The sequence below is a fragment of the Carcharhinus amblyrhynchos genome, chromosome 4, assembly GCF_965287045.1.
Source record: "Carcharhinus amblyrhynchos chromosome 4, sCarAmb.v2.hapA, whole genome shotgun sequence".
Taxonomy (NCBI): domain Eukaryota; kingdom Metazoa; phylum Chordata; class Chondrichthyes; order Carcharhiniformes; family Carcharhinidae; genus Carcharhinus; species Carcharhinus amblyrhynchos.
The window spans coordinates 46,445,304-46,471,661 of NC_137327.1; the positions used below are offsets into that span (position 1 = coordinate 46,445,304).

At 41.5% G+C, this 26,358-nt stretch overlaps 1 protein-coding gene across 1 annotated transcript in view; it reads right to left on the reverse strand.

The window, feature by feature from the left end:
* Positions 1–10,262: 10,262 nt before the first annotated feature.
* hsd11b2 (hydroxysteroid (11-beta) dehydrogenase 2) overlaps positions 10,263–26,358 on the reverse strand; it is a 53,970-nt gene continuing 37,874 nt past the window's right edge. The window contains exon 5 of the mRNA XM_080187090.1: positions 10,263–10,646. Coding sequence (XP_080043216.1) covers positions 10,309–10,646 — 338 coding nt within the window. The 3' untranslated portion in view covers positions 10,263–10,308. The remainder of the gene's footprint in view (positions 10,647–26,358) is intronic.

The following is a 26,358-nucleotide window of genomic DNA, read 5'->3' on the forward strand; positions in this document are numbered from 1 at the left end:
TATTACTTTACAAAGATTGGATTTGAAGTAATGTTCAAAAAATGACAACCTGGAGTGATACAAGTATTAAAAGACAATGCGATGTAACATTAGATAAACAGATCTTTGTGGCTCAAATTGAAAATAAAATAAAACAAGTTGGTGCAAAGTATTTTTCCACATTTGCCTTTTGACATGGCGCACATCTTCAACATCGTACAATTAGAACTCGAATGTTAATTTCTGCCCTCCTCTCTATCCAGGTATAACAGAAATAAACCACCTATAAGAGCTATCCAAATAAGCCATTTATGAGAACCTCAGATGCTGGGGACAGTCTTATGATTTATTACCATGCCATACCATAATCTTCTCAAAGACTTTGGAATTAGCAAACAGATCAGAAAAATGAAAACGAGTCAAAATAAAGTGAGCAGATTTAGATGGTAACATCCTGGAAGTTACTTCAGTCAGTAGACAGAAAGTATTGTCAACAGTTGGAAAAACCTATCTGGTTCACTAATGTCGTTAGGGAAGGAAATCTGCTGTCCAACTGGTCTGGCTTACATGTTACTTCAGATCCACTAATGTGGTTGACCCTCAACAGCCCTCTGAAATGACTTTGCAAGCCACTCAATTCAAAAGCAACCAGGGACGGGCATTAGATATTGGCCAGCCAGCGATCCACATGTCCCACTAATGAATTAAAAAAAAGACAGTCTCAGTTTCGCAGCAGTAGACACCTGACATTAGGCAGTTCCATAGTCGATCTGAAAATCTGTTCTCAGTTGGTTGTATAATTTGCTTTATGGAAAGCAAAATTTGAAAACATGATTTTATTTCCAATTTTCACACCAGCTTGTCAGATTGTCTTCACTTGAGCAGTGATGCATTTGAACAATTAATTCTAACTTGTTCCACCACAGAATTGTTCCTTCTGCTTCCCAGACAAATCTGTAACCAGCACAAAATTAACCATCTGAATTTTGCAGCTAGCAATTTCAATCACCTTCTCATTTGTTGGTTGCCAGCTGATCACATTGATTCAATTCTCAACAAATGTCAGACTTTCTGTAGGCCAACAAGGCTTCATAGGACAAAATCTATTCTACTTAATGTGCCAAAGCCCATATACCGGCACAGAAAAAAGAAAAAGCACCCTCTTTCATTTGATGTCTTCCAACAACATTATGAGTTTGAGTAGTATTAATGTCCCAAATGAATCCACAATCCTGCATCTTAATCTAATATTCATCCAGAATTAATTCAGAGAATAGGTTCATCACTATCTCATCTAAATTCTACACCAAAGTGGTCAGCATCTCATCAAGACACATGCAATGGTGTTATGCCAATTCCCATGACAAAAGTCAAGGACTTGTCAATAACAGCAGTTGCTTGTATTGACACTATGAAATTGCCAAAGAATCAACTTGTGGTTATAATCTAAAAAAATGCAGAGTGTCAAATCTGTGCCAAGTCTGGTTCTAGTTGAAACACCAATTTAAATTAAGTACAAATATCAACATTTGCAAATGCTCAATATTTTGACTGTTCACAAACTGAGCATAAAATAAGCTTCCTCAAGTCCAAATTTATGTAGAAACCTTGGATGATTGTTTTACTGGTGGCAACCTTCTTGTCTCAAGAGAATTGTTTGTGCCTTGGTCGTCAACTCTTATGCAAATGACCCTAAAATAGGTGGGCTAGTAAATTAGATAATTTTCCTATTGAGTGCCTTTTTTACTTTTCTGACCAAAATGGATGACCTCTCTCTTCCACGTCAAACTCTACCTGCCAAATTCTGGATATGCATATGGATAGGTTAGATAAGTAAGGCAAAATTTGGCAGCTGGAGTTTAATGTAGAAGAGAGAGAGGTCATCCATTTTGATCAGAAAAGTAAAAAAGGCAGTCAACAGGGAAATTATCTAAATGGAGAGAAACTTCAGAGTGCCTTGGTCCATGGGGATCTGGGTGTCCTTGTGCATGAATCACAAAACTAATATGTAGATATGGCAGGAAGACACATTGAACTTGTTGTTGCAACTGTACAAGGCATTAGTGAAATTGGACCTCAACCCGTGTTCAGTTTTAGTCCCCTTTTTTAAGGAGGCAGTTCCGAGAAGGTTCACCAGATTGATTTCAGCGATGAGGGGTTTGTTCTGAGAGATTGAATAGTTTAGGCCTATACTCTCCAGAGTTAAGAAGAATGAGAGGAGATCTAACTGAAGTTCATACAACAACAGGGATTGACAGAGTAGATGTACAGAGGAAGTTTTCTCTTGTGGGGAAATCAAGAATGAGGGGTCATGGTTTTAGGAAAGGGGTAGCAGATTTAAAATAGATATTGGATTTACAAAATTCCAGCAAAAAAAAACTTAAGATCTTGTAAAGTCCCTTGCTAAAAGAAGGGAAGACTAAGCTACATAACGCTTCAAAGCCACATGCGGAAAATCTTTGCTAAGTTTGTTTGGGAATGCAGGTCCCTCTGCAAAACTTCTCCAGTCTGATGCCAATCAAATGCAATTTCTACAGAGAAGGTTCATTTTCACGGTTAGGAATGAGGGTAGTTGGTGGTGTGGAATTCAGTACCTCAGTACTGTGGCTGCTGGGACACTTTGATTGGTAATGGGTTGAAAGGTTCTGAAGACCAGACAAGAAAATGGAGTTGGGGCAGAGACAAGATCAGCCATTGAATGACAGAGCAGACTTGGAGAGGCTGAATATGCTACACCTCGCTCTTATTATGTTTATCTGGTCTAGCTGAGGAGCCCCACCAGACATAGTAATCTCCAACTCACAATTTTCTGGTCTCTCCTCAGCTAGTTGAGCTTTTAGTTTTTTTTGCTCAAAGCCTATGCTGTTCAGGTCACACCTCCAATGTGAACTGTAGAAACCATATATCTACCAAGAGATTTCAGTGCGATACTAATTAAACAATTGTACTACAAGGGTATAACAGTACCACAGGGAACTAATACTCTTATCTAAATTAAATAGATACTAGATTAATTTGATGCCTTTTGTATTTAACTGCTGAAACACAGATTCCACAATTTGCTCTACGTATCATGTGGTATTAGTTCCTAAGCCTATCCCACATTAGCATGGATGTGTTATCTTAAGGGATCTCAAACAAGAGTTTGTGTGGACATCACTATTCATATACTTTTTGGTTCTTGTCAGAATCCTGTCTAGGATCCTTACAAACCTGATCATTAATAGCCAAAATGGAGTTTGATATATTGAACTGCACGTCTCGTTGGCAACTTTCTGCTCCCATCCACAGGACTTACTATACCTCCCCACTTTGTATAATTTACAAAGTTAGATATACAACTCTCCTTCATACAAATTAACAAAAAAAACAAACATTCTGAAAGGTTGAGGCCTCAGTACCAATTCCCTGGGGAACACCAATACCGTTCCTAATCCACACGGTTAGGATCTTTTGCTCAATGTGGAAACTTATGCACACAATACATGTATACTCAGTACATGTAGACTCAGTACACATACACATAGTACATGCATACTCAGTACACACATACCCAGTACACGCATACCTAGTCATATTCCATGTACAGTAGAAAAAACAGTGATGACCCTGGTGGGTTAGGGAGAGAAGGAAAGAATGACGTGTAAATGTTATTTTTTTTATCATCAGCAAATGTCCCAATCTGCTTTCCAATCAGTGGTATATTTATTGAAGTTTAGGCACTGCTGCAAAGGAGGAAAGGCACTATTTCCCAATCCTAGTGGACACTCCAAGTCATTCAAAAGATTTGGATCATGCAGAAAATGAAGTTTGGATTGAGGCTGGAAATGCTGTCAATACAATTTGCATACTACTCTGCTCCCTGTCAGGAGTGCAAGCAATCAGGAAAGCTGAACTTTCAGTTTAAAGGCCAGGTTTGCAATATTTAACATCAATATTTTTCTTTCTCTCTTGTAGCCAGCTACATGTCAGGAAAGTTTTTAAAATTTGTTTTTGTCTCCCAAGCTTGTCGTGCTATGACACATAGCCCATGAATGATTGGTGACTGTTGGAGCGGTGTGAATGATACACTTGTCAACCATTTACTATGCTATTCTAGCACTTGGCCTCAGCATCATGTTCCCACTACTCCAGAAATCAGTGTACTAGTGATAAGAATAGCAACAGAAGCAAGGCATACATGGCACATATCCATTCGTGTGACCCCAGGGCTGACCTTTCCAAATCATTTTTCATAAATAGCAAACCCAAGTAGAGAAAAAAACAAATGTAAAGGAATCTTAGTCCAACCAATTTCTCACAATAAATGGCCACCAGAATCTTAAAGAAACAGGAATTTTGCCTTGGATGGATAGGATAGAGGTGGAGAGACTCTTCCCGCTCAGAAAGGACAGTAGGACTCGGGGGCACAGCCTCAAGATAAAGGGGAGGCGGTTTAGAACAGAGTTGAGGAGGAACTTCTTCACTCAAAGGGTGGTGAATCTCTGGAATTCTCTGCCCGTTGAAGTGGTGGAGGCTGCTTCGCTAAATATTTTTAAGACGCGGGTTGATGGGTTTTTGATGAGAGAGGGGATTAAGGGTTATGGGGAGAGGGCGGGAAAGTGGAACTGAGCCACGACAGATCAGCCATGATCTTATTGAATGGCGGGGCGGGCTCGAAGGGCTAGATGGCCTACTCCTGCTCCTATTTCTTATGTTCTTAAGTTCTTAAGTTCCAACACCGGGATTATGTGCAGGTCCCTAATACAGTGAAGAAGGCCAACAGGACAAAGGTTGGCAATCTTCTTATCCGACTCTGCAGCCTTGGCAGCAGCACCAGGAGAATGACCATTACTGAGGCTGATGAATGGGGAGGAGAGGAGGAATAAATGAGTCTCTGCGGGTGGTGGGGTCCAGTTTAATTGGTTGACTGACTGGGAAACCAATGTTTCAGGGAGGCTGACCAAGGCAGCACAGTGGTTAGCACTGTTGCCTCTCAGTGCCAGAGACCTGGGGTTGATTCCTGGCTTGGGTCACTGTCTGTGTGGAATTTGCACGTTCTCCCCAGAATTGTAATCATTTTAATTTGACTCTGTTTATTCCACCAGGGCCCTTGCATCTGACGTTTAGCACAATCTGTCTCCCTTCTGTTCATTTTCTTCCTTCATACCCATGAACCAATTCCTTTTGGCTGAGTGACTATGTGTTAACAGTCCAGTGACTGTGTCCACTACGTGAAAAGGCAAGCCTCATTTGGTACATTTTTTTCAGGATACACAAGCACCAGATAGTAGATAATCATGTGTCCACTTCATGATGTTGGATTGAATATTTTGAACAGTGTTTAGAGAGATTAAGGACAGTGAAGGTACTGCGATTTATCAATTGTTTTTATATCAGAATTTATTGCAGCCATCTCTATTCATTAAATAAAGCATTGAAGAGGATGTTAAGAGAAAATGCCTTGTTATAAAAAATGTTTGTTGCAATACCATTTTAACCCTGTGTGGGTTTCCTCCAGGTGCTCTGGTTTCCTCCCACAGTACAAAGATGTGTAAGGTAGTGGATTAGCCATGGTAAATACATAGGGTTACAGGTCTAAGGGGAGGCTGGGAGTCGGGGCTGGGCAAGATGATCTTTCAGACAGTTTGTGCAGATTTGCTGTGCTGAATGGCCTCCTTTGGCACTGTAGGGATTCTATGTCCTCTGGTTTTCGTCTCCCATAACTGGGAATATCCATGCATCTACCCTTTTCAAATCCCCTCAGGATTATATATGTTTCAATAAGATCACCTCTCCTTCTTCGAAACTCCAATGCTCAATTTCAATCTTCCTTTATAAGATAAGCCTTTCATTCCAGGAATGAGTGGAATGAATCTCTTCTCAAATGTGGACTCTCCAAGGCCCTCTACAGCAGCAAGAAAACTACCCTATTTTTAAATTCCATTCCCCTTGCAATAAATGTCAATATTCCATTTGCTTTCCTAGTCACTGGTTGTACCTGCACACTAATCCTCATTTTCTTTTCGCCATGCCATCTATTCAAGAGATTAAGTTTCTGCAATTTATCAATTGTTTTTATATCAGAATTTATTGCAGCCATCTCTATTTATTAAGTAAAGTGTTGAACAGGATGTTAAGAGGAAATGCCTCGTTATAAAAAATATTTGTTGCTGTACCATTTTAACCCTGCGTGGGTTTCCTCTGGGTGCCCAGGCTTCCCACAGTATATTCCATTTGCCAACTTTTTGCCCACTCACTTAACCTAACTGTACTCCTTTGCAGACTCTACCTCTATATGACGACTTACTTTCTTACCTATCTTGGTAAATTTAGCTACCATACATTTAATCCCTTTATCTAAATCATAAAGGGGCTCCTTCCAACCCTATTGTTAACCAGCACTCACCCCACACCACCAACAGCACCCAACCCCCCTCCAGCAGATTTCACCACCGCTCCCCCCATGTTCATTACAGCATGGACACCAATCTAGACTGGTTGCGATAAATGGCCTATATGGGTGCCATATGCCCTCTGAGATCCTACGGTTTTGCTTGTATGTTAAGCAGAGCCACTTAACAGAATGGAGATTCATCATCTAATTCATGAACTTGACCACAAAATAACTTGCTTTAAACAGGGCATTATCAAGAAATGGTTCTGCAGATTTATTTTCATTTTTTATAATCAGCACTTGAAATCTATAGCTAATGCAAATACTATGTGATGGCGCGTCTGCATTCTGCAACTGCAAATTACATCTAGCGCTCATGGAGTTAATGTAACAATGCAGTTCATTTATGCACCATAATTATGTAGCCTTGATGGAGATTGCTTCATATAGCAGATAGTGGTTTGGCCAGGACAGTATTTACATTGTGATGATGCAAATAAGTGCTCAACCATGTTTTCCCAAGAGCCATGGCCATGCTGATGCAAGATTTTTGATCTAATATTTATTTTAGTAATGGGAATCAGTTGGCTTGGACAGCTAGTTTGTGACGCCAACAGCACGCGTTCAATTCTCATACCAGTTGAGCCACATGAGCGGGCTACATATAGGGGGATATAGCAGGCCTTACTAAACATTGTAGGCTTGGGAATACGTTTTGCCTCAGGGATGTTACAGTCTTTGCCTGTTTAATAATGAATTTTTTTGTCTCCACAGGCATTTAAGTCCAGCAAGGGGCATGCATGCGGCAGGTTGTAGTGGGCTGCTCTTGGACGTTGCTTCGGGAGTTGCCTATTGCTTCATGTCGTTAGTGTGCTTAAACTGGACCATCTCGAGGGCAACATGACAGCTCAGAGACTATCTCTGTTACTGTACGGACACATGGATTTGGGCCTGTGTCTGTGGGAGTTTGCACGTTCTCCCCGTGGTTGCGTGGGTTTCCTCCGGGTGCTCCGGTTTCCTCCCACATCCCCCAAAGATGTGCTTTTAGGCTGATTGATTGGGTACTAAATTGTCCCTAAATTGGACCTCCCTGATCCTCGCATGTTAGGTGTAGACTAAAATCATGAATAGGTCACTGAGACAGTGGGACGGCGGCGCGGGCTCGTTGGGCCGAAGGGCCTGTTTCCCGTGCTGTGTTGTTCTTTGTTCTTTGTTATTTCATGGAGGCTTGCCCATCGCCTGAGATATACTGATCCTAAGGTTAAAATCACCACCAGCCAGCTCTCCCCCTCAAAGCAGCCTGTGGTCATCTGGGACAATGTGATTTTATTTTTGAACTTAAGCAATACAGGTGTGATCATCGTGTGCTGTTTTGGTTAACTTTATGTTTAAGGCAGGATTCCTTTAAGAGGCAGTGTTTTGTTGAAAACAGTTATGTTCGGAAAAACATGTAGCTCGAATGCTGAGAATGCAGGATAATACCTGATTTTTTAGTCATGAATGTGTTATTTTGTAGAGTTAATGGACCTTTAGTTTATTTAAATTCTCCTGGGATTTTAATTAGGTGTGCAGATTCATGTGAGTTTTTGATTGGGTCATTTGACAGGGACAGGGTCCTGTGGTTAATGGGAGAAGCTAAGCTTTCAGAAAAACAGTTTCATTTCCAATTTTAAAAAAGTGCAGTTGTTGCCTGGAGCTAGTAGAAGAAGAATGTGTCTGTCTCTATCTCTAGAGGCTTTCTGAAAACTCCAAGACTGTTAACCTAACTCAAAGCAAGTATGTCTATGTTTTGCTAAATAACTTTAATGAGAGATTTAAGTATCAAAGAGAAATATTGCTAACTAACTGTTATAGGTTAGCAGTTAAACCTAAGATACAATTCTTAAATATTGTTCAGTTGTTAAAGGTTAGCTAAGTCATTTGTTATAGGTAAACTGTGTTGTTAAATAAGGTTTGTTCCTAGTTTGTCAGTGGAATCGCACTGGGAGCGAAACATCTTATCCTCAGTTTAAAGGCAATACTAAAAAATTGTAGCGATCTGGTCTGGCTTCATAATATACCCTGGGGTTTCTGATCTGGTACCCTAGCACAGGAAATAATTACAAAGGAAAGTATGTCATATGGACCTAGATCATTGCAAAAGAATGGCTTGTGCTAAAAAAGAACCTGGATATTTTGTCCCATCCTGGGAAGTAAAACAAGCAGCAAGGTCCTTGCCTATGCACAAAAAGACTCAGCCTATAATCCTGAAAAATTATTTTTTATTAAGAAGTGTAAGTCACATGTTTTTACATTCTATAGTTTCATATTCAAGCCCCTGGTATTTGTGATTCTAAATTAAATCTGACCATCAAATATTTCATTTTCAAATTCTAAAAAAACATTTTTTAAGCTTGTTACATTTACACTTCTGAAATAAAACTTGCAGGTATGAAAGTAATGTTCATGATAATGGTGCAGATGAGGTAATTCTGCTTTCTTCCTGAATTCACCCTGACTTAAGAAAAAGAAACCAAGTTTTCAGTTACTCTGCAAGTTTTGTTCCAAAGGTAACAATGGATACAAAAAAAACTAATCTAGAAATTTTCATAATTAGGCAGGTTATGCATCATATTGGACAAGTATAAATACTTACAGCTTTGGCTACAAGAGACACAAAGATTTAAACTGTGAACACCAATGATTCAAAACCATCATGAAGCAAAGCATAAATGACAAACAAACACAAACATTTTACAGAATTGAATGTATAGTCTCCAAAGACCACAGTCATAACTAAGCGGTTTCTAAAACCATTACTTTTTTTGTTTTTAAGGCTAGCAGGCTACACTTCCTGAAAGCTACCAGAAAGTCTGACTTTCATTAACTGCAACTGAGAGGTCTGTCAATAAGTGACATCAAGCAATAATAGAGCACAGCTCTAAGCTCTGTTGACCTCTTTTAGGTCTAAGCTGTGTTTGGGGTAACATCATGCCTCATTTTAGATATTCATTAAACAAAACGTGCTTTTTTTAAATGTTGAAAGTACATCGGAATAATTCAATTAGTTCAATTCTTTTGAATGTAATGGATAATGTATGGAGACGGTTCATTTTAACAAGGAACATTCCCTTCTCAACATGTTCCTAAAAAAAAGTGTTGAGGATCCTTCTTAACTGGAAAAAATTCCCAGGCCTAGTATCTATTCCTCTATCCTTGGACACAATTTAATATATCTTTGCATTCAGAGGCTGTGTAGCATTTGCAAAACTACTTATCTGCAGGGACTTGTTTCTTGGAGGTACTTATTTCATGCCAAAATCAGAAGTTTGTCTTTGTTTATTCATCTACAATCATAACTTCAACTGATTGATAAAGATCAAAGCATGCTATAAAAATGCCCAGATTTTCCCAATAATTCAGGTAACACCTTCACATAAATTGGGCTATACCTTTTTCTTGTGGGATAGAGATTTTTGACGGTGTTTTATTTTTCCAAAGTAGCAACTTATGGAGTTACAGCACATTAAACCCATATTTACAACGTACAGTAGACAAGCCATATTCAAAAGCATCTAAATAACATTTGGAACTTGGGATCCTGTTAAACGTTTTTGTATAATCATTACTGACCATAAAAAACAGTCAGCTGAATTTTATAGCAGCCGTTTTATATACAAAATGCCCTGGTGTTAATTCCTTGGAGCAATTTTCAGCTTTAATGGTTGGAATCAATGGGTTGGAAAATTGGAGGAAGTGGGAGGGATTCTATTACAGTTGGACAGTTTAACACACAGACAATGAAAGTGAAAATTACCCATATCTTCCCCTCTCTCTCATCTCACCTTTCCCAGCAGAGACACTTATGTACATGAACTTGTTACCAATTGAGCAAGTTATTCATTGAAGATTGAGTCAATTTGAGTCAATTTGGAGGAGAAATTATTCACAATATCTGATTTTCCCACACGGTGCTACTTTCGTAAAGCCTTTGGTAAGACTTTATTAAGCACGAAAAGCCTGTTGAAAATTAAATCACTTAATGATGTTGGTAAAATATAGAAAAAGATGTACTGAATGATAATTCCTTGTCCAGTGTAATATCTTGGTTTGGGATTTGTTGACAGGATAGCATCAGTGATATTTTCAATCACAGGACTAAAGTCCTCCTCAACAGTTGTGAGGTATTTCAAGAATCGATCATGTGTCTCTAACATATACTCTTCACCATAGTCCTGGAGTAGATCTGAAGAAATGGTCTTTATGAGATGGTGGACTTGCTGTTCCCAATACTCAACATTACATGATGGAGCTGCAAGATATACACAAGTGTAAATCAGTAATTAGAAAAAGATAGAGGAGAAAATATTGTCATTTGGCAGTGCAGATCAATGAGGCTCTCCTCACCTTCCAATTTTTACAGAGATCATGCAAATCTGGATGTATCACAGCTTGCTATGGCTCCTTCTCTAACCAATACCATAAGAAACTACATAGGGTTGTGAATGTAGCCCAGGCAAGCACCACTGACTCTTCCTGCTGCCTCAGCAAAGCAGTCAACATAATCAAAGATCCCAGCCATACTCTTTTCCACCTTCTTCCATTGAGAAAAAGATACAGAAGTCTGAGGACACATAACAACCAACCCAAGAACAGCTTCTTCCCTGCAGCTGTCAGGCTTTTGAATGGACCAACCTTGCATTAAGTTGCTCTTTCTCTAGATCCTACCTGTGACTGTAACACTATATTCAGCACCCTATCCTTTCCTTCCTCCCCCCCGTGTACTCTATGAACAGTATGCTTTGTTTGTAGACCACACAAGAAACAATACTTTTCACTGTATGTTAATGCATGTGAGAATAATAATTATTATGTTGATTATCATCATCACCACAAGTAGTGATAGGAGGGTGTAGACCTGGATCTCCCTAAGGCTGTCTGCTATCGTGCTTCAGCCTCCACTTGCTCAGACAGGTGACAGAAAACCAGTTTATGCATATAATTGGGGCCCTGCTGCCTGTGCATAAAAGCACAGGGAGTTCAAGGCCAGGAGCACAACTTCATAAGTAATGCAATGTTAGAAACAGACTAAAGAGAAAGCTCATGGATAGATGGCACACTGTTGGACATCAGTCGCACTTACACAAACTTACGGCAGGTAGGTCTGCTCATTTGGCATCACTTGTGTCCAACATGCACCGCCTCGCATTACGTTCCATTTATCAGATGCACAAGTTTCCATCACCTCCCTCCCAAAGGTTCTCTAAGTTTTCTTTGTACTTGATGGGTTACAGAGCTCACTCAGCATTACTTTCTTGTCCATTGGCAGCTTATATTTGGAAAACTCACTGAATTGTCATGAAAACTGACACAGAACCATACAGTGCAGAAAGAGGCCTCCACTGAGTTTTTAGTCCAGATTTTTAGACACTAAAGATGGGGCGGGGCCTGATAGAGCCAGCAAGGCCGGCTCCAGAGAGATCAGGCACCATTTTTAAGGGCACCCTGATCAGCGCTGAAGTGGAACTATCCCCCCTCCCCCTCCCCAACCACAGGCCTTAACAGTACCAGCAGCTCTCTTTGTTATGTACTGAGGCATATTTAGATAAGGATAGCCCATTGCCAACCATCTCTTTCTGACAGAGGACCGTGACCTAAAATTTGATCCATCAGCACTTGCACAGCCATACTTGAGACAAAAGAAACAAAATAGCCAAAAAAAAATGTTTGTTTGGCTGTTCCAAAAATATAAGAGGCTGGAGCTTGGATCAAGATTCCCGAGGAAAAAGATTTTAACTCCTCTCACCAGTCAACAGAAGCCAGGGAGAACAGCCTCTGCTTCAGACGCTGGCGCTTTTCCTCATTGAGATAAAAGTTCAGCATAACGCAGAGTCATTTTTACTTTTAATTCACCACAATATTGTGGCTAGTAATATCAGAGCCGTGCCATAATAGATACTGATCGCTAATGGCTTTACAGCAATGGAACTGTATTTTAATGATGTCTTCTCACTGTCATTCCAGACAAGACAGTTAAATTTTGTTCCCAAATATTAGAATTGGAAATCAATCCTTGTTTCCAGGCAGGAGTGGCAATGGAGGAGTAGTGAATGACATTTAGAGTGGCGACCTGTTTTCATGGATGGCCAGAGTGCTTTCTTTTTGATGGGTTTCCTAACATGGCTAGCCCAGGTGGACACACAGGCGAGTATGTATGTGGGCCTTGTAAGTTGAGTTTCTATGACATCGAATAGGACCCAAAGAATGCAGTGAGAGCTCCTCCTATTGCTGCCTTTCTTTCAGTGATTTACACAGCTGCCTTCAAAGAGAGCACTTTGGAGATATTCAGTGCAAAGTAAGCTCACGTTCAACATGAAAAATTGATTTCATTTCGGGAAAAGGAATGGGGGTATCAGATAGAGCATAAAATGGCACCAGCCCACACACATGGCCCCCGGTGCCTGATCCTCAGTGGCTCTCCTTCTGAATCTTTCTCCCTCCCTCATGACCTCTCAAAGCTGAGCACCAGTCAGAATCACCAACTTCTATCATCAACAATCTGCTTCAACTGAAACTCACTGGGAGTATGGCCTGGACCATAGAGAATCTAGCTAGAGTCTCACCCATAGTGCAATGGCGCCCCACTTGATATGTCTCAAAACTGTCCACGTCAAGGGCTCTATTCCTCATTACGGTTAATCTCCCAAGTGATAAGCTCAAACAATTGTTGAGTAAACATGTATTCACTCACTGAGCAATTGGATGTTTGTGATTCCTTCATTTATCATATTTACTAATACTTTTTTCTGAAAAACATCAAGAATCTTTAACCATGTGCACCAAAGAACTGAATTGCTACCAATTCTTTAAAATATCCTGAAATTCTGCAACATTTTCCATTAGGGTGGCACTGCTGCCTCACAGCGCCAGGGACCCTGGTTCAATTCTGGCCTTGGGCGACTGTCTGTATGGAGTTTGCATGTTCTCCCCGTGTCTGCATGGGTTTCCTCCAGGTTCTCCAGTTTCCTCCCAGTTGAAAGATGTGCGGGTTAGGTGGATTGGGCATGCTAAATTGTCCCTTAAAGACCCAAGATGTGTAGGCTAGGGGATTAGTGAGAGTTAATGTATGGGGATAGGGTGGGGGAAGAGGGCCTGGGTAAGATATTCTGTCAGACAGTTGGTGCAGACTGGATGGGCTGAATGGCCTCTTTCTGCACTGTAGGGATTCTACGAATATCTGACGTCAGGGTCTGAAATTGTAAGGGGAATAAATTCTAAATGGCCTTCTATCAGTACACGTTGGTTTGTAGCTTTACCTAGTCAGTGTCCAAAATGCAAATAATTTTACTTTTATTTCCTGCTCCTGACAAGGGTTTTTGCAAGTATTTAAAAGGCAAAGCAGTTTTTTTTTTAAGATAGTGAAGGGTGGAATAGAAAATTTAAGGTAAAGTCATGAAATTTTGCATTGGTGGATCCAAATGGTGGCACAGGTGACACTTTCAAAGCACGAGGGGGGAAGCATATGGTATATTGAGATGATTGTAGAAAAGAAATTAACAGAAGTCTAGTCAGAAAGATTGCAGGGGTCTGATAGTGCAAAACCTAAGCTGCAAAGAGTGAGAAGGGAGGTAGCAAAGGATGGGCCCCAATTCTATGCACCCCTGCACCATAGCATTGAGAAATGGTCGATATAGCATCTTTGTCCAATGAGGAAATAGCTAGTAATGACAGCCACTTATCAGCTAATGTTTAGAATCACAATGAGAAGTGAGATTAGGGAGCATTTAGAAATACATGGTGTAAGTGAAGGTTAACCTACACAAGTTAGTTAAAATCCAGTAGAGTGTGACGAAGTTTAATAAGATTGTGATTTCTCACATTAATGAGAGTAGGACAGTGGATGTTGTCTACATGGACTTCAATAAGGCCTTTGACAAGGTCCCTCACGGCAGATTGGTGCAAAAGGTAAAGTCGCATGGGATCAGAGGTGAGCTGGCATGGTGAATACAGAACTGGCTCAGTCATAGACGGCAAAAGGGTAGCAGTGAAAAGGTGCATTTCTGAATGGAGGGTTGTGACAAGTGGCATTCCTCAGAGATCAGTGCTGGGACCTTTGCTGTTTGGGATATATATACAAATGATCTGGCAATGTAACTGGTTTGATTAGTATGTTTGCTGATGACACAAAGATTGGTGGATCGGTGGATAGCAATGAGGATTATCAGAGGATATATGTTGGTTGGAAACTTGCACAGAGAGAAGGTGATGGAGTTTAATCCAGACAAATGAGAGTTAGTGCATTTTGGAAGGTCTAATACAGATAGGAAATATACAGTAACTGGCAAAACCCTTAAGCGTACTGATAAGCAGAGGGATCTGGGTGTACAGGTACACAGGTCACTGGAAAGTGGCAACACAGGTGGAGGAGGTAGTAAAGAAGGCATACGACATGCTTGCCTTCATCAGCCAGGGCATTGGGTTTAAAAGTTGGCAAGTCATGTTGCAGCTTTGTAGAACCTTAGTTAGGCAGCACTTGGAATATAGTGTTCAATTCTGCTCGCCACACTACCAGGAGGATGGAGGTTTTGGAGACAATCCAAAAAAATTTTGCCTGGTATGGAGGGCATTAGCTATGAGGAGAGGTTGGAGAAACTTGGCTTGTTCTCACTGAAACAACGGAGGTTGAGGGGCGACCTGATCGTAGTCTACAAAATTATGAGGGGCATGGACAGAATGGATAGCGCAAAGCTTTTTCCCAGGGTGGAAGAGTCAATTACTAGGGGGCATAGGCTTAAAGTGTGAGGGGCAAGGTTTAAAGGAGATGTACAAGGCAGGTTTTTTTTTTAAACAGAGGGTGGTGGATGCCTGGAACACTGCCAGAGGAGGTAGTGAAGCAGATATGATAGTGACTTTTAAGGGGCGTCTTGACAAATACATGAATAGGATGGGAATGGAGGGATATGGTCCCTGGAAAGTGAGGGGGTTTTAGTTCAGTCAGACAGAATGGTTGGTGCAGGCCTGGAGGGCCAAAGGGCCTGTTCCTGTTCTATAATTTTCTTTGCTCTTATTTGTTTTTACAAAATTGACCAACAGAATCGATAAAGAAAATGCAATTCACAAGGTGTGTTTAATAAGAAGATTCAGTGGATTCACTGGGGAGGCACGATGGCACAGTGGTTAGCACTGCTGCTTCACAGCACCAGGGACCCGGGTTTGATTCCCAGCTTGGGTCACGGTCTGTATGGAGTTTGCATGTTCTCCCCATGTCTGCATGGGTTCCCTCCAGGTGCTCTGGTTTCCTCCTACAGTCTGAAAGATGTGTTGGTTTGGTGCATTGATCCGAACAGACGCAAGAGTGTGGCGACTAAGGGAATTTCACAGTAACTTCATTGCAGTATTAATGTAAACTTTATTTGTAGCTAATAAATAAACTTTACCTTTACCTTAGATTTTCCCCTTCAATGGTTTTGAATTCATCTGGTGGGGCAGCGCTCTCACACTTTCAACAGAAAGTCCCTAATTTCAATACACGGGCTGGCCTGTCCCTCGCTCCTCTGCACCAGCACATACTGAGCTACCAGCCCTTGTCTGCACTAAAGCTTGACATACCCTCAGCAGTGAACATAATAACCGGTCCCTGCTGTCTATCAAAAAAGCTACTTTTCTCCATCTGGTTCAAGAGGGAAAGGAACTTGAGAGTTTAGTGGAAGACAGCTGAGCAACTTTGCACGCAAGTCCAAAGGAACAGAATGAGCAGACTGCTGTTCTGCTACTGACTCCAAAAATAAGGGACTTGGAGACAAAATTATTTTTCAGTGTTCCTCGATCGAGAATTATGCAACGGTAAGAGCTATTATTAGAACTGCTGTCATGAAACGTGCCCTGGTATTTTAGGAATATGCATAGCTGTCTCGTAAATCTTGTGGAACAGATATTGATGTTTTGCAAGATAAAAAGAAAACTACTGCATTTGTTTACTTTAATGGCACAATAAGTCCACAGGAGTGACTGAGTTGATTTGGCTTTTTCTTAAAATAAAACAAATTAAACAATTCCAAGTATTTTACAATTGGAAGGACCTTGAAATAATAAAAATCTGCATCTGCCATTATTACGGTGCAGAAATACCAGTGGCGATACGAAAGCCATGTCAGGGCTTACTGGGGTGTTTGCATTGCTCCCTCGCCATGGCACAAAGACCCTTGCCAGCCCATTTAACCCTGATCCACTGAAAAAAAATCGGTGACTTGCAGTTAAACCACCCGCTGCAAATCAGTGACATCAGCTCGGGAACAATACCCCATACAGTGTGCAACATTTCCAGCTGAATGGCTGAGGCTACAGCTGATGGAGCAAGGGCAGGAAAATTGCCCATTAAAAGGCAACTGATCAAATGTGTTACTGTATTCCACCAGTGAATTCTAAATTGGATGTTTCTGCTTTACATTGTGTGGGCATTGGTAGTGTGAAGCAAAGAGTACCTCATGTACTTTAGCACTTTGTGACAAATCATGCCCACCAGCCAGATAACGGCTGGACTCATCCTGAGGTCCGAGTGAACACAACGGAAAGAGTAACTCTGAGCTTCTCCTGCTGCTCGGCTAACTGGATTACGGCAACAGCTACTGAGTCGCAGCTTTTCATGGAAAAAAAATGGTTAGATTCCAACCTGCAAAGCCATAAATAGTGGGGGGTAAAATTCCAGCAATCTTGTGTAGTAAAAACAGTATTTGTCTCACAGTCAATGATTTACATTGACAAGTTTCTTCTTTGCATCAGTAAGAGATGGACTGGAACTAACTGGTTTTGCATTCACTGGTAGAACCTTCTACGGAATTTAAAATTGATTTTGGAACAGCGTGAACTGTTGTTGGCCTCCAGGTGTCATTACAATATGTGAATGATTGCTCTGGTGTACACCACGTACATGTCATGCGTTACTAAGAAGCATACTTCATGGGCTTTGGCATTGAAAGGTCGTCTAAAATGAATAGAACCATGTAGATGTATGCACAACAAAGCCTCAGGCATCTCTGAACTAGACTGAGGTGCCCTTGAAGCAATGGCTCCTGTCTAGAGTTATTCAAGTGATCTAACGTTATAGATTCCCCAAGAAATTCCACTCTGGAAACTGTGCCTGGACTTCCAAGATGCTCTTCTACCCCAATGACAACCACTTTTCCCAAATTTTAGCGAGATTAACAAATTCCCAGAGTAATCTTTGATTGTTTTACAAGGAAAAGATTTGTACAAACATGATCCAGAAATGATTTGCTGCTTTTCAGAGGGAAATTCTCAAACAATGATGAGACAGAGTACAGGAATGAGATAAAGAATCTGGTGCGGCAACAATAATCTGTCCCTCAGTGTCAACAAAATAAAAGGTGATTGTCATCGACTCCAAGAAGCATAAAAGGAGAACATGATCCTATCTACATCAAAGGGGGACGAAGTAGAAAGGGTCAAGAACTTCAAGATTTTAGGTGTCCAGATCACCAACAACCTATCCTGGTCCCCTTATGCTGACACTATAGTTAAGAAAGCCCACCAACCCCTCTACTTTCTCAGAAGACTAGAGAAATTTAGCATCTCACCAACTTTTACAGATGTGCAATAGAAGCACTCTTTCTGGTTGTATCACAGCTTGGTATGGCTCCTGTTCTGCCCAAGACTGCAAGGACTACAAAATGTCATGAATGTAGCCCAATCCATCATGCAAACCAGCCTTCCATCCGTTGACCCTATCGACGCTTCCCGCTGCCTTGGCAAAGCAGCCAGCATAATTAAAGGCCCCACACGTCCCTGACATTCTCTCTTCCACCTTCTTCCTTCAGGGAAAAGATACAAAAGCCTGACATTACGTATCAACTGACTCAAGAACAGCTTCTTCCCTGTCACTGTCAGACTTTTGACTGGATTTACCTTGCATTAAGTTGATCTTACTCTACACCCTAGTTATGACTGTAATACTACATTCTGCACTCTCTCGTTTCCTTCTTTACGAACGGTATGTTTTGTCTGTATAGCGTGCAAGAAACAATACTTTTCACTGTATGTTAATACATTGACAATAATAAATCAAATCAAGTTGATCAAGGACTATTGTGGACTTCTGTTTTATTTGTTCAGGGATTTGAACTTTGCTGGTTTAGCCAGCATTTGTTGCCCTCCCTAACTGTCCTTGAGAAAGTGATGGTGAGCCTCCTTCTTGAACCACTGCAGTCCATGTGTTATAGGTATGTCTAAAATGCTGTTGTTAGGGAGTTTCAAGATGTTGACACTGGCGGTTAAGGAATGGGGACAAAGTTCTAGCTTAGGATGGCCTGTGTCTTGGAGGGGAATTTGCAGATGGTGTTGTTCTCAAGTATTTGCTGCCTTGTCCTTCTCGGTGGCAGAGGTCATGGGTTTCAAAAGGTCCTGTCTAAGGAGGCTTGGTGAGTCAATGCAGTGCATTTTTTTTTACATGATTCATACTGATGCCACTGTGCATGTAGTGAATGTTTAAGGTGGGGCATGGGGTGCCAATCAAGTGAGCTGCTGGATGCTGAATGATGTTGAGCTTCAAGTACTGAATTGGTTAGTGAACAGAAAACAGAGAATGGAGACTGAGTCCATTTTAGCTTGGCAAATTTTGGAATGTCATAGGGTTCCCATTAATTTAATAATCTATATTATTGACTAGGATGAAGGGACTGAGTGCATTGTAGCTAAAATTGTGGGCGATACAAAATTAGACAGGATAGCAAGCTTTAAGGAGGAAATAGAATCTAAAAGGGATATAAAGCTAGGTTAAATGTGCAGGCAAAAATTTGACATTGGAGAATGTGGGAAAATGTGAGGTTTGGTGGGAAGATTAGAAAAGCAGATGTCACTAAAATGGAGAGAGACTGCAAAGATGAGCTTTAGGAAAATCTAGGATCCTTGTACATAGAAATGTTAGCAATAACAGGTCGTAAATTATTTTGGATTCTGTTTCCTTTTTCTCCCTCCCTTCCCTGGAGCCATTGTATATGTGAGCAACCTCAGCACTTTGTCCAATCAGCTACTCTTCAAATGTCCATCTGTACAGTGAGTTTTGATGGGCAGGTCAATGGTCATCACTAAACAAGTAATAAGGAAGGCAAATGGAATGTTGGCCTTATTGCATGTCGGGTGGAGCATAAACGTAGGAAAGTCATGCTACAATTTAAAAACAATTATTTCATGGGATGTAACTGTCACTAGCAAGACCAGCATTTATTGCCCATCCCTAACTGCTCCTAAACTGAGTGGCTTGTTAGGCCATTTAAGAGTCAACCATAGTGCTGTGGGATTGGAGTCACACAGAACCAGTACAGTGCAGAAAGAGGCCATTTGGCCCATTGAATGTGCACTGACTCCGAAAGAACATCTGGCTCACTCTCTGCCTTATTCCCGTAACCCCGACACATTGTAGGCCTATATTAATGACTGGGATGAAGGGACTGGATGTATTGTAGCTAAAATTGTGGATCATACAAAGCTAAGATAGGAAAGCAAGCTTTGAGGAGAAAATGGAGTCTGTAAAGACTATATAGACAGTCTACATTAGAATAGATAGTTTTTTACCTACTCATTTAAACTGACATTGGAGAATGATATGTGGAAAAATGTGAGGTTGTCCACTTTAGTGGAAGATTAGAAAAGCAGGTATCACTTAAATGATTATAAAAGATGTGGTGTGGGACAATCTGGGGTCCTCACACACGAATCACAGGAGAGCTAGCAATAAGAGGTTGTTGAATTGGTTAGCAAACAGAAAATTGAGACATAAAGCATTCATTTTAGTTTGGCAAGCTGTTGGAGTGCTGCAGATAAGGTCAGCAGATCTCCTTCCCTAAAGGACATTAATGAACAACATGGTGATCATCAGATTCTTCATTCCAAATTTTTGAAATGTTGGATTCAAGTTTCATTATCTGCACTGATGGGATTCGAACACAGAACTGGGTAACTGGGTCTTCAGAATATTACCCAGGATTTCTGGATTAGTAATCCAGTAACAATATCACCACACCACAGCCTCCCCTGTACAATGGAAGTACTGCATATGGTTTTACATAAGAACATAAGAAATAGGAGCAGGAGTAGGCCATCTGGCCCTTTGAGCCTGCCCCGCCATTCAACAAGATCATGGCTGATCTGTCGTGGCTCAGTTCCATATTCCCACCCTCTCCCCATAACCCTTAATCCCCTCTCTTATCAAAAACCCATCAACCCGCTTCTTAAAAATATTTAGCGAGGTAGCCTCCACCACTTCAACGGGCAGAGAATTCCAGAGATTCACCACCCTTTGAGTGAAGAAGTTCTTCCTCAACTCCGTTCTAAACCGCCCCCCCCTTTATCTTGAGGCTGTGCCCCCTAGTCCTACTGTCCTTTCTGAGTGGGAAGAGTCTCTCCACCTCTATCCTATCCATCCCATTCATCATCTTATACGTCTCAATGAGATCTCCCCTCATTCTTCTAAACTCTAACAAGTACAAGCCTAGTTTATTCAGCCTCTCCTCATAGCTCAACCCCCTCAACTCCAGCATCAGCCTAGTAAACCTCCTCTGCACTCCCTCCAAGGCCAAAATATCCTTGCGTAAGTACGGTGCCCAAAACTGCACACAGTACTCCAGCTGTGGCCTCACCAATGCCCTATATAGCCGCAGCAAGACCTCTCTACTTTTATATTCAATCCCCCTCGCTATGAAGGCCAGCATCCCATTCGCCTTCCTGACCACCTGCTGCACCTGCAAGCTGGGTTTTTGCGACTCATGCACAAGGACCCCGAGGTCCCTCTGCGCCGTCGCCTGCTGCAGTTTTTCTCCACGTAATTAATAATCCTTCCTACCATTATTCCTACCAAAGTGGACCACCTCGCACTTGCCAACATTAAATTCCATTTGCCAGTTCCTGGCCCATTCGCCCAGCCTATCTAGATCCTTCTGCAGACTCTCCACACCCTCCGCACAAATTTGCCTTTCCACCAATCTTGGTGTCATAAGCAAATTTCGACACCCTACACTCGGTTCCCTCCTCCAGATCATCTATATAAATGGTAAATAGCTGAGGCCCCAGCACCGACCCCTGAGGCACTCCACTAGTCACCAACCGCCAATCCGAATAGCACCCATTGACCCCCACTCTCTGCCTCCTAATTGACAACCAGCCCTCTATCCACGCTAACACCCTACCCCCAACTCCATGTCCCCTGACCTTCTGCAATAACCTCTTGTGAGGTACCTTGTCAAACGCCTTCTGAAAATCAAGAAAGACCACATCCACCGGCTCTCCTCTATCCACCGCCCTAGACACATCCTCATAGAACTCCAGTAAATTCGTCAGACACAACTTCCCCTTAACGAAACCGTGCTGCGTCTGCTCTATCAAGCAATTCCCCTCAAGATGCCTCACTATTTCCTCCTTGATGACGGATTCTAACATTTTACCTACAACAGACGTTAAACTAACCGGCCTATAATTCCCTGCCTTTTGCCTGGCACCCTTCTTAAACAACGGCGTAACATTAGCCGTTTTCCAATCTTCCGGCACTTCCCCGGAATCCAGCGACGTCTGGAAAATAACCACCAAGGCATCCACTATCACCTCCGCCATTTCTTTCAGAACCCTCGGATGCATTCCATCCGGTCCTGGGGACTTGTCCACAATCAGCCCCTCCAGTCTGTCGAGCACCACCTCTCTAGTAACAGTAATGTCATCGAGACCCTCCAGTCCTACCACCTTTCCATCTCTAACACCCAGCAATTTTTGGTCTCCTGACCTGAGGGGGGATATGTTTGCATTGGAGAAAATTCAGACAAGATTCACTACGTTGATTCCTGAGATGAAAGGGTGTGTTATTAGGAAAGGTTGGGTTTATACTCATGAGTTTAGTAGAATGAAAGATGATCTTATTGAAACATGTGACACTACTGTGCCTTTAAGGAATGTATTTTTAATCATGTTCTCTGCGATAAGCAGGCACCAGCTCCTGACTAGATATCCACTTATTGTTGCTTAAATGATTTAATTTTTTTTATTTACATTTAATCTGAGCCGAATGCACTCGCTTGGAGTTTACGACCTTTTTGGAACTGTTGAGGGGAAAGAATGATTGACAAGTCACGTAGGACAGTTTTGTTTCCCCTCACAAGAGTTCTTTTACTTTCAGTTTTGGTTGCTGGCCAGTTAGAAGATGTTTGGACTCTAGACTGGATGCAGTGTTTTCTCTCCCTGACATTAGAAATTCTGCTGGCTAGTTGGAATCAGTCTCTTTCTTTCTTTTCTGGAGTGGAAACTTTACTATTGGTGGTCAGTGGTCACTCTCTCACTACCTCAAGGTGCTGGGAATTCCAGAATGGAGAAGCCAGAGTTTCAATTCTCCATTCAAAAGGACTAATTCACAGCAGACTGCAGGATCAGAGCTGAAAAATCACGTGAGCATCCATATTTTCTGTACTAAACCGAAACCAGAAGTATATGTTGGTAAGAATGTTGTCTTAGAACAGCACATTGAGCTGTTATGGTTTGTACAATATCATTTTTTTTTCCCCTTGTTTGCAGCTGGTAAAAGTTATTGCTAATTTTCTATATGTTAACTGTATTCTTAATTAAACTTTGTTTGGTATAAAGCTTCCTAGTGAGTCATTTGAATCATACCTGGTATGAAACATCTCATGCTCACCCTAGCTAAATTCAACATGCAAAACTTATAGTCTAGACTGATTTCATAAAACACCTTGGAGTTTCTGACCTGGATTATAACACATGCAAGATTTTGAGGGGCTTTGACTGGGTAGAAGGCAAAAGAATTTTCTTCTCAGGGGAAATCTAGAACCAGGGAGCACAGCCTAAGATTAAGGAGTCGCCAAGATGGAACAGAGGAGGAATTTCATCTCAGATGGTCATTAATCATTGGAATTCTTGATCCTAGAGAGCAATGGAGGCTGGGTCATTGAATATATTCAAGGCTGAATTAGACAGATTTTTGATTAACAAGATAGTCAAAGGTTATGGGAGGCAGACGGGAAATGCTGTCAAGGCCACAATCAGATCAGCCATGATCTTATTTATGGCAGAGCAGGCTCAAGGGGCCTACTACTGCACCTATTTGTATTATTAATCTAGGCAAGTAGACATGGAGGGTATTCAATCAATCATTCTCCTGACTTGTATCTTTGGGGAGTCAAGGAAGGAGTGATTTACCACAAAATGTTTAGTCTCTAACCTACCATTTAACAGTATTTAAATAGTTTATTCAGTTAAGTTTCTGGTAAATGGTAACCCCTTGGATGTTGATGGAGGATTCAGTGAAGGTAATGCCATTGAACATCAAGAGGAGATGATTAGACTTTTTCTTATTGGAAATGGTCATTCCCTGGCACTTGCCTGGTATGAATGTTACATGCTACTTATCAGCCCAAGACTGAATGTTGCCCTGTCAGGTCTTGCTGTACTGCAGACATGGATGGCTTCAGTATCTGAGGAGTTACAAATGATATTGAACTTAGTAAAATCAGTGAACATCTCCACTTTTGATCTTATGATAGGAGCAGACAGCATTGATGTAGCAGCTAAGATGGTTGGGCCTATGACATTCTAAATTGTTACTCCTTTTACATCCCTCCCATTGAACACATGTTGGATGGACCTCAAAACTCCCAGGCAGACCAGTTCTTGACAGTCTACCCTGAAATATGACATGGATACGAGTTCCCTAACCACCAGCCCATCCACTTGCCCAAATTCTTACTCTCTCACTCAGTTCATGTCAACTCCTTGTCACTATGGTTCTAAATTCATAGAATCACAGAATCCCGACAAAGTAGAAGGCCATTTGGCCCATCAAACCTGTGCCAACAATCTCATCCTGGTCCTATCCCTGTAACCCCATGTATTTATCCCACTAATCTGTCTGACACTAAAGGGGGTAATTTAGTGTGGCCAATCAACCTAACTTGCACATTTTTGGGCTGTGTGAGGAAACCAGAGCACTCGGAGGAAACCCACATAAACATGGGGAGAATGCGCAAACTCCACACAGAGTGACCCAAGGCCAGAATTGAACCTGGGTCCTTGAGGCAGCAGTGTTACCCACTGTGCCACCATTGGATATTATGCACACAAAATTAAAATCATAAATATAATATTTTAACATTGAAAAATATTGTTAAATTTGAGAAAATTAAAAAGGGAGCTGAAATGGATTGCCAGTTTCTGGATGTTACAGGTAGTAAATTATTTATGACTTCCTGTTTATTTTTTCTTCTCTCCGTTCCATGAAACTGTTGATTGATGTGAGCAACCTTTTGGTAGCTTGTCCAACTGGCTGTTCTTCATGTGCAAGTCTGTACTGTGAGTTTTGGCAGCACGTGAATGCCAGTGACATAACAGCCAAACCCAACACCTTCCAAAAATCTGCCTTTACAGCAGAGGTTATTAGATAGCAGCAGCAGCAGGCCAGAGAGATTCCCATTCCAATCCCTGAGATACAGAGGCCAATTATAGCATTACTGCCCAGCTACACTGATCAAAGATCAAATCTAGGACCAAGGAATACTGGAAACCTTGAGCTTGCTCTGTAATTAACTTATGTCAGGGCTAACCAGCACATTAGCTTATTTATCTGCCTCCCTTCCATATCTTCCAATATCCTTAACCAACAAAGTTTCATTGACCTCAGTTTAGAAAACCTCAGAAGCCACGACCCTTTGGGCGAGATTCTCTGGCCTCCCAACTGCGTTATTTACCTGCCGGTGGGAGGCGACATCTTGTTTGCTTGTTGCGGGATTCTCCGGTCCCTCTGCTGTCAGTGGGAATTCCCACTGATGTCACCCTATGCCACTGGGTAACCCATGGGCAAGGACGCATTCCCGGTGGGACTGGAGAATCCTGCCGGCCTGAATGGCTGGAGAATTCCGGCCTTTGCATTTAAAAAATTCAGAGATCAGAATCCATATTTATTTTTAGAAGGAAAGGAACCAAGCTGAAGAGGCAATAACACAATTAGAATGAATTAATAGAAAATTGAAATTTCTGATGAGGTGACTTCAGGATTTTAACAAGCCCAAAATTGTGGAAAAACAAAAATATTGAGGAGGTTAAGGAGATGCACATTTTTGATATCCTGGGAAAGAACAAACTTAAGCAAGGGACTGTGTGATAAATCTTTATAATTACCTAATGTAATTGTTCTTACAATAATGAATGGAACTCAGAGTCAAGGAGAATACAAGATAAAATAATCTTCAGGACATTTTAATCAATTAAAAGCACATGAGGTGTTGCATTTATCTAAATATAAATTGTCTTTTCCTGGTCAGTCTGAACATTGAGGGTGTCCAATGGATTCAGTGAGTTTAAGTTTAAGAGGGGAGAATTACTTCCACCCGTGCCCATTGGTGAAGCCTGCAGCTTGCTTTGTGAGGCTTGGTGGTTGCAGGAATCCAAGCACTGATCAGTGATTTTAATACTGGACAGCACTGCCAGCTGGCTAGTGAGGAGACAGCACAGATGTACTTCAGCCTTCTGTCCACTTGTCTGACTGATCACTGTAATGAACACTGAACATTTCCGTAGAATAAACTAGTGACCATTAACTTCAATGCAATTGTTTGAGTGTTGTTTTAGCAGTTGAATGAAAATAATGGAGTCAAAGTAGGAAAAACCCAGCCTTCCCACAAGACCCTCTTGCATTGTATGGTTTACCTATGCAAGAGGATTCTTATCATCGACACTGAGCACTTTAGAAGGGGTATGAAGCCAGATCCCATTAAAGCACATTTTCTCAGTCTTACTTCCCTTCCCTGCCCCAAACAAACTAATAAAGATGCATTCACTGTAAAAGGGGACTGGACAAGTGACACCGGGGGAGGGGGACACTTGTGGGTGAGCAGATTGTCAGGAGTCAAACTGTCATATTCTGGCACATGCTCGATTGTGTGGGGAAAATCAAATCTATCTGCAGAGTTTCCACTACTGCCCCCCCCCCCCCCACCCCCTCCCCCACCCCCACCCATTCA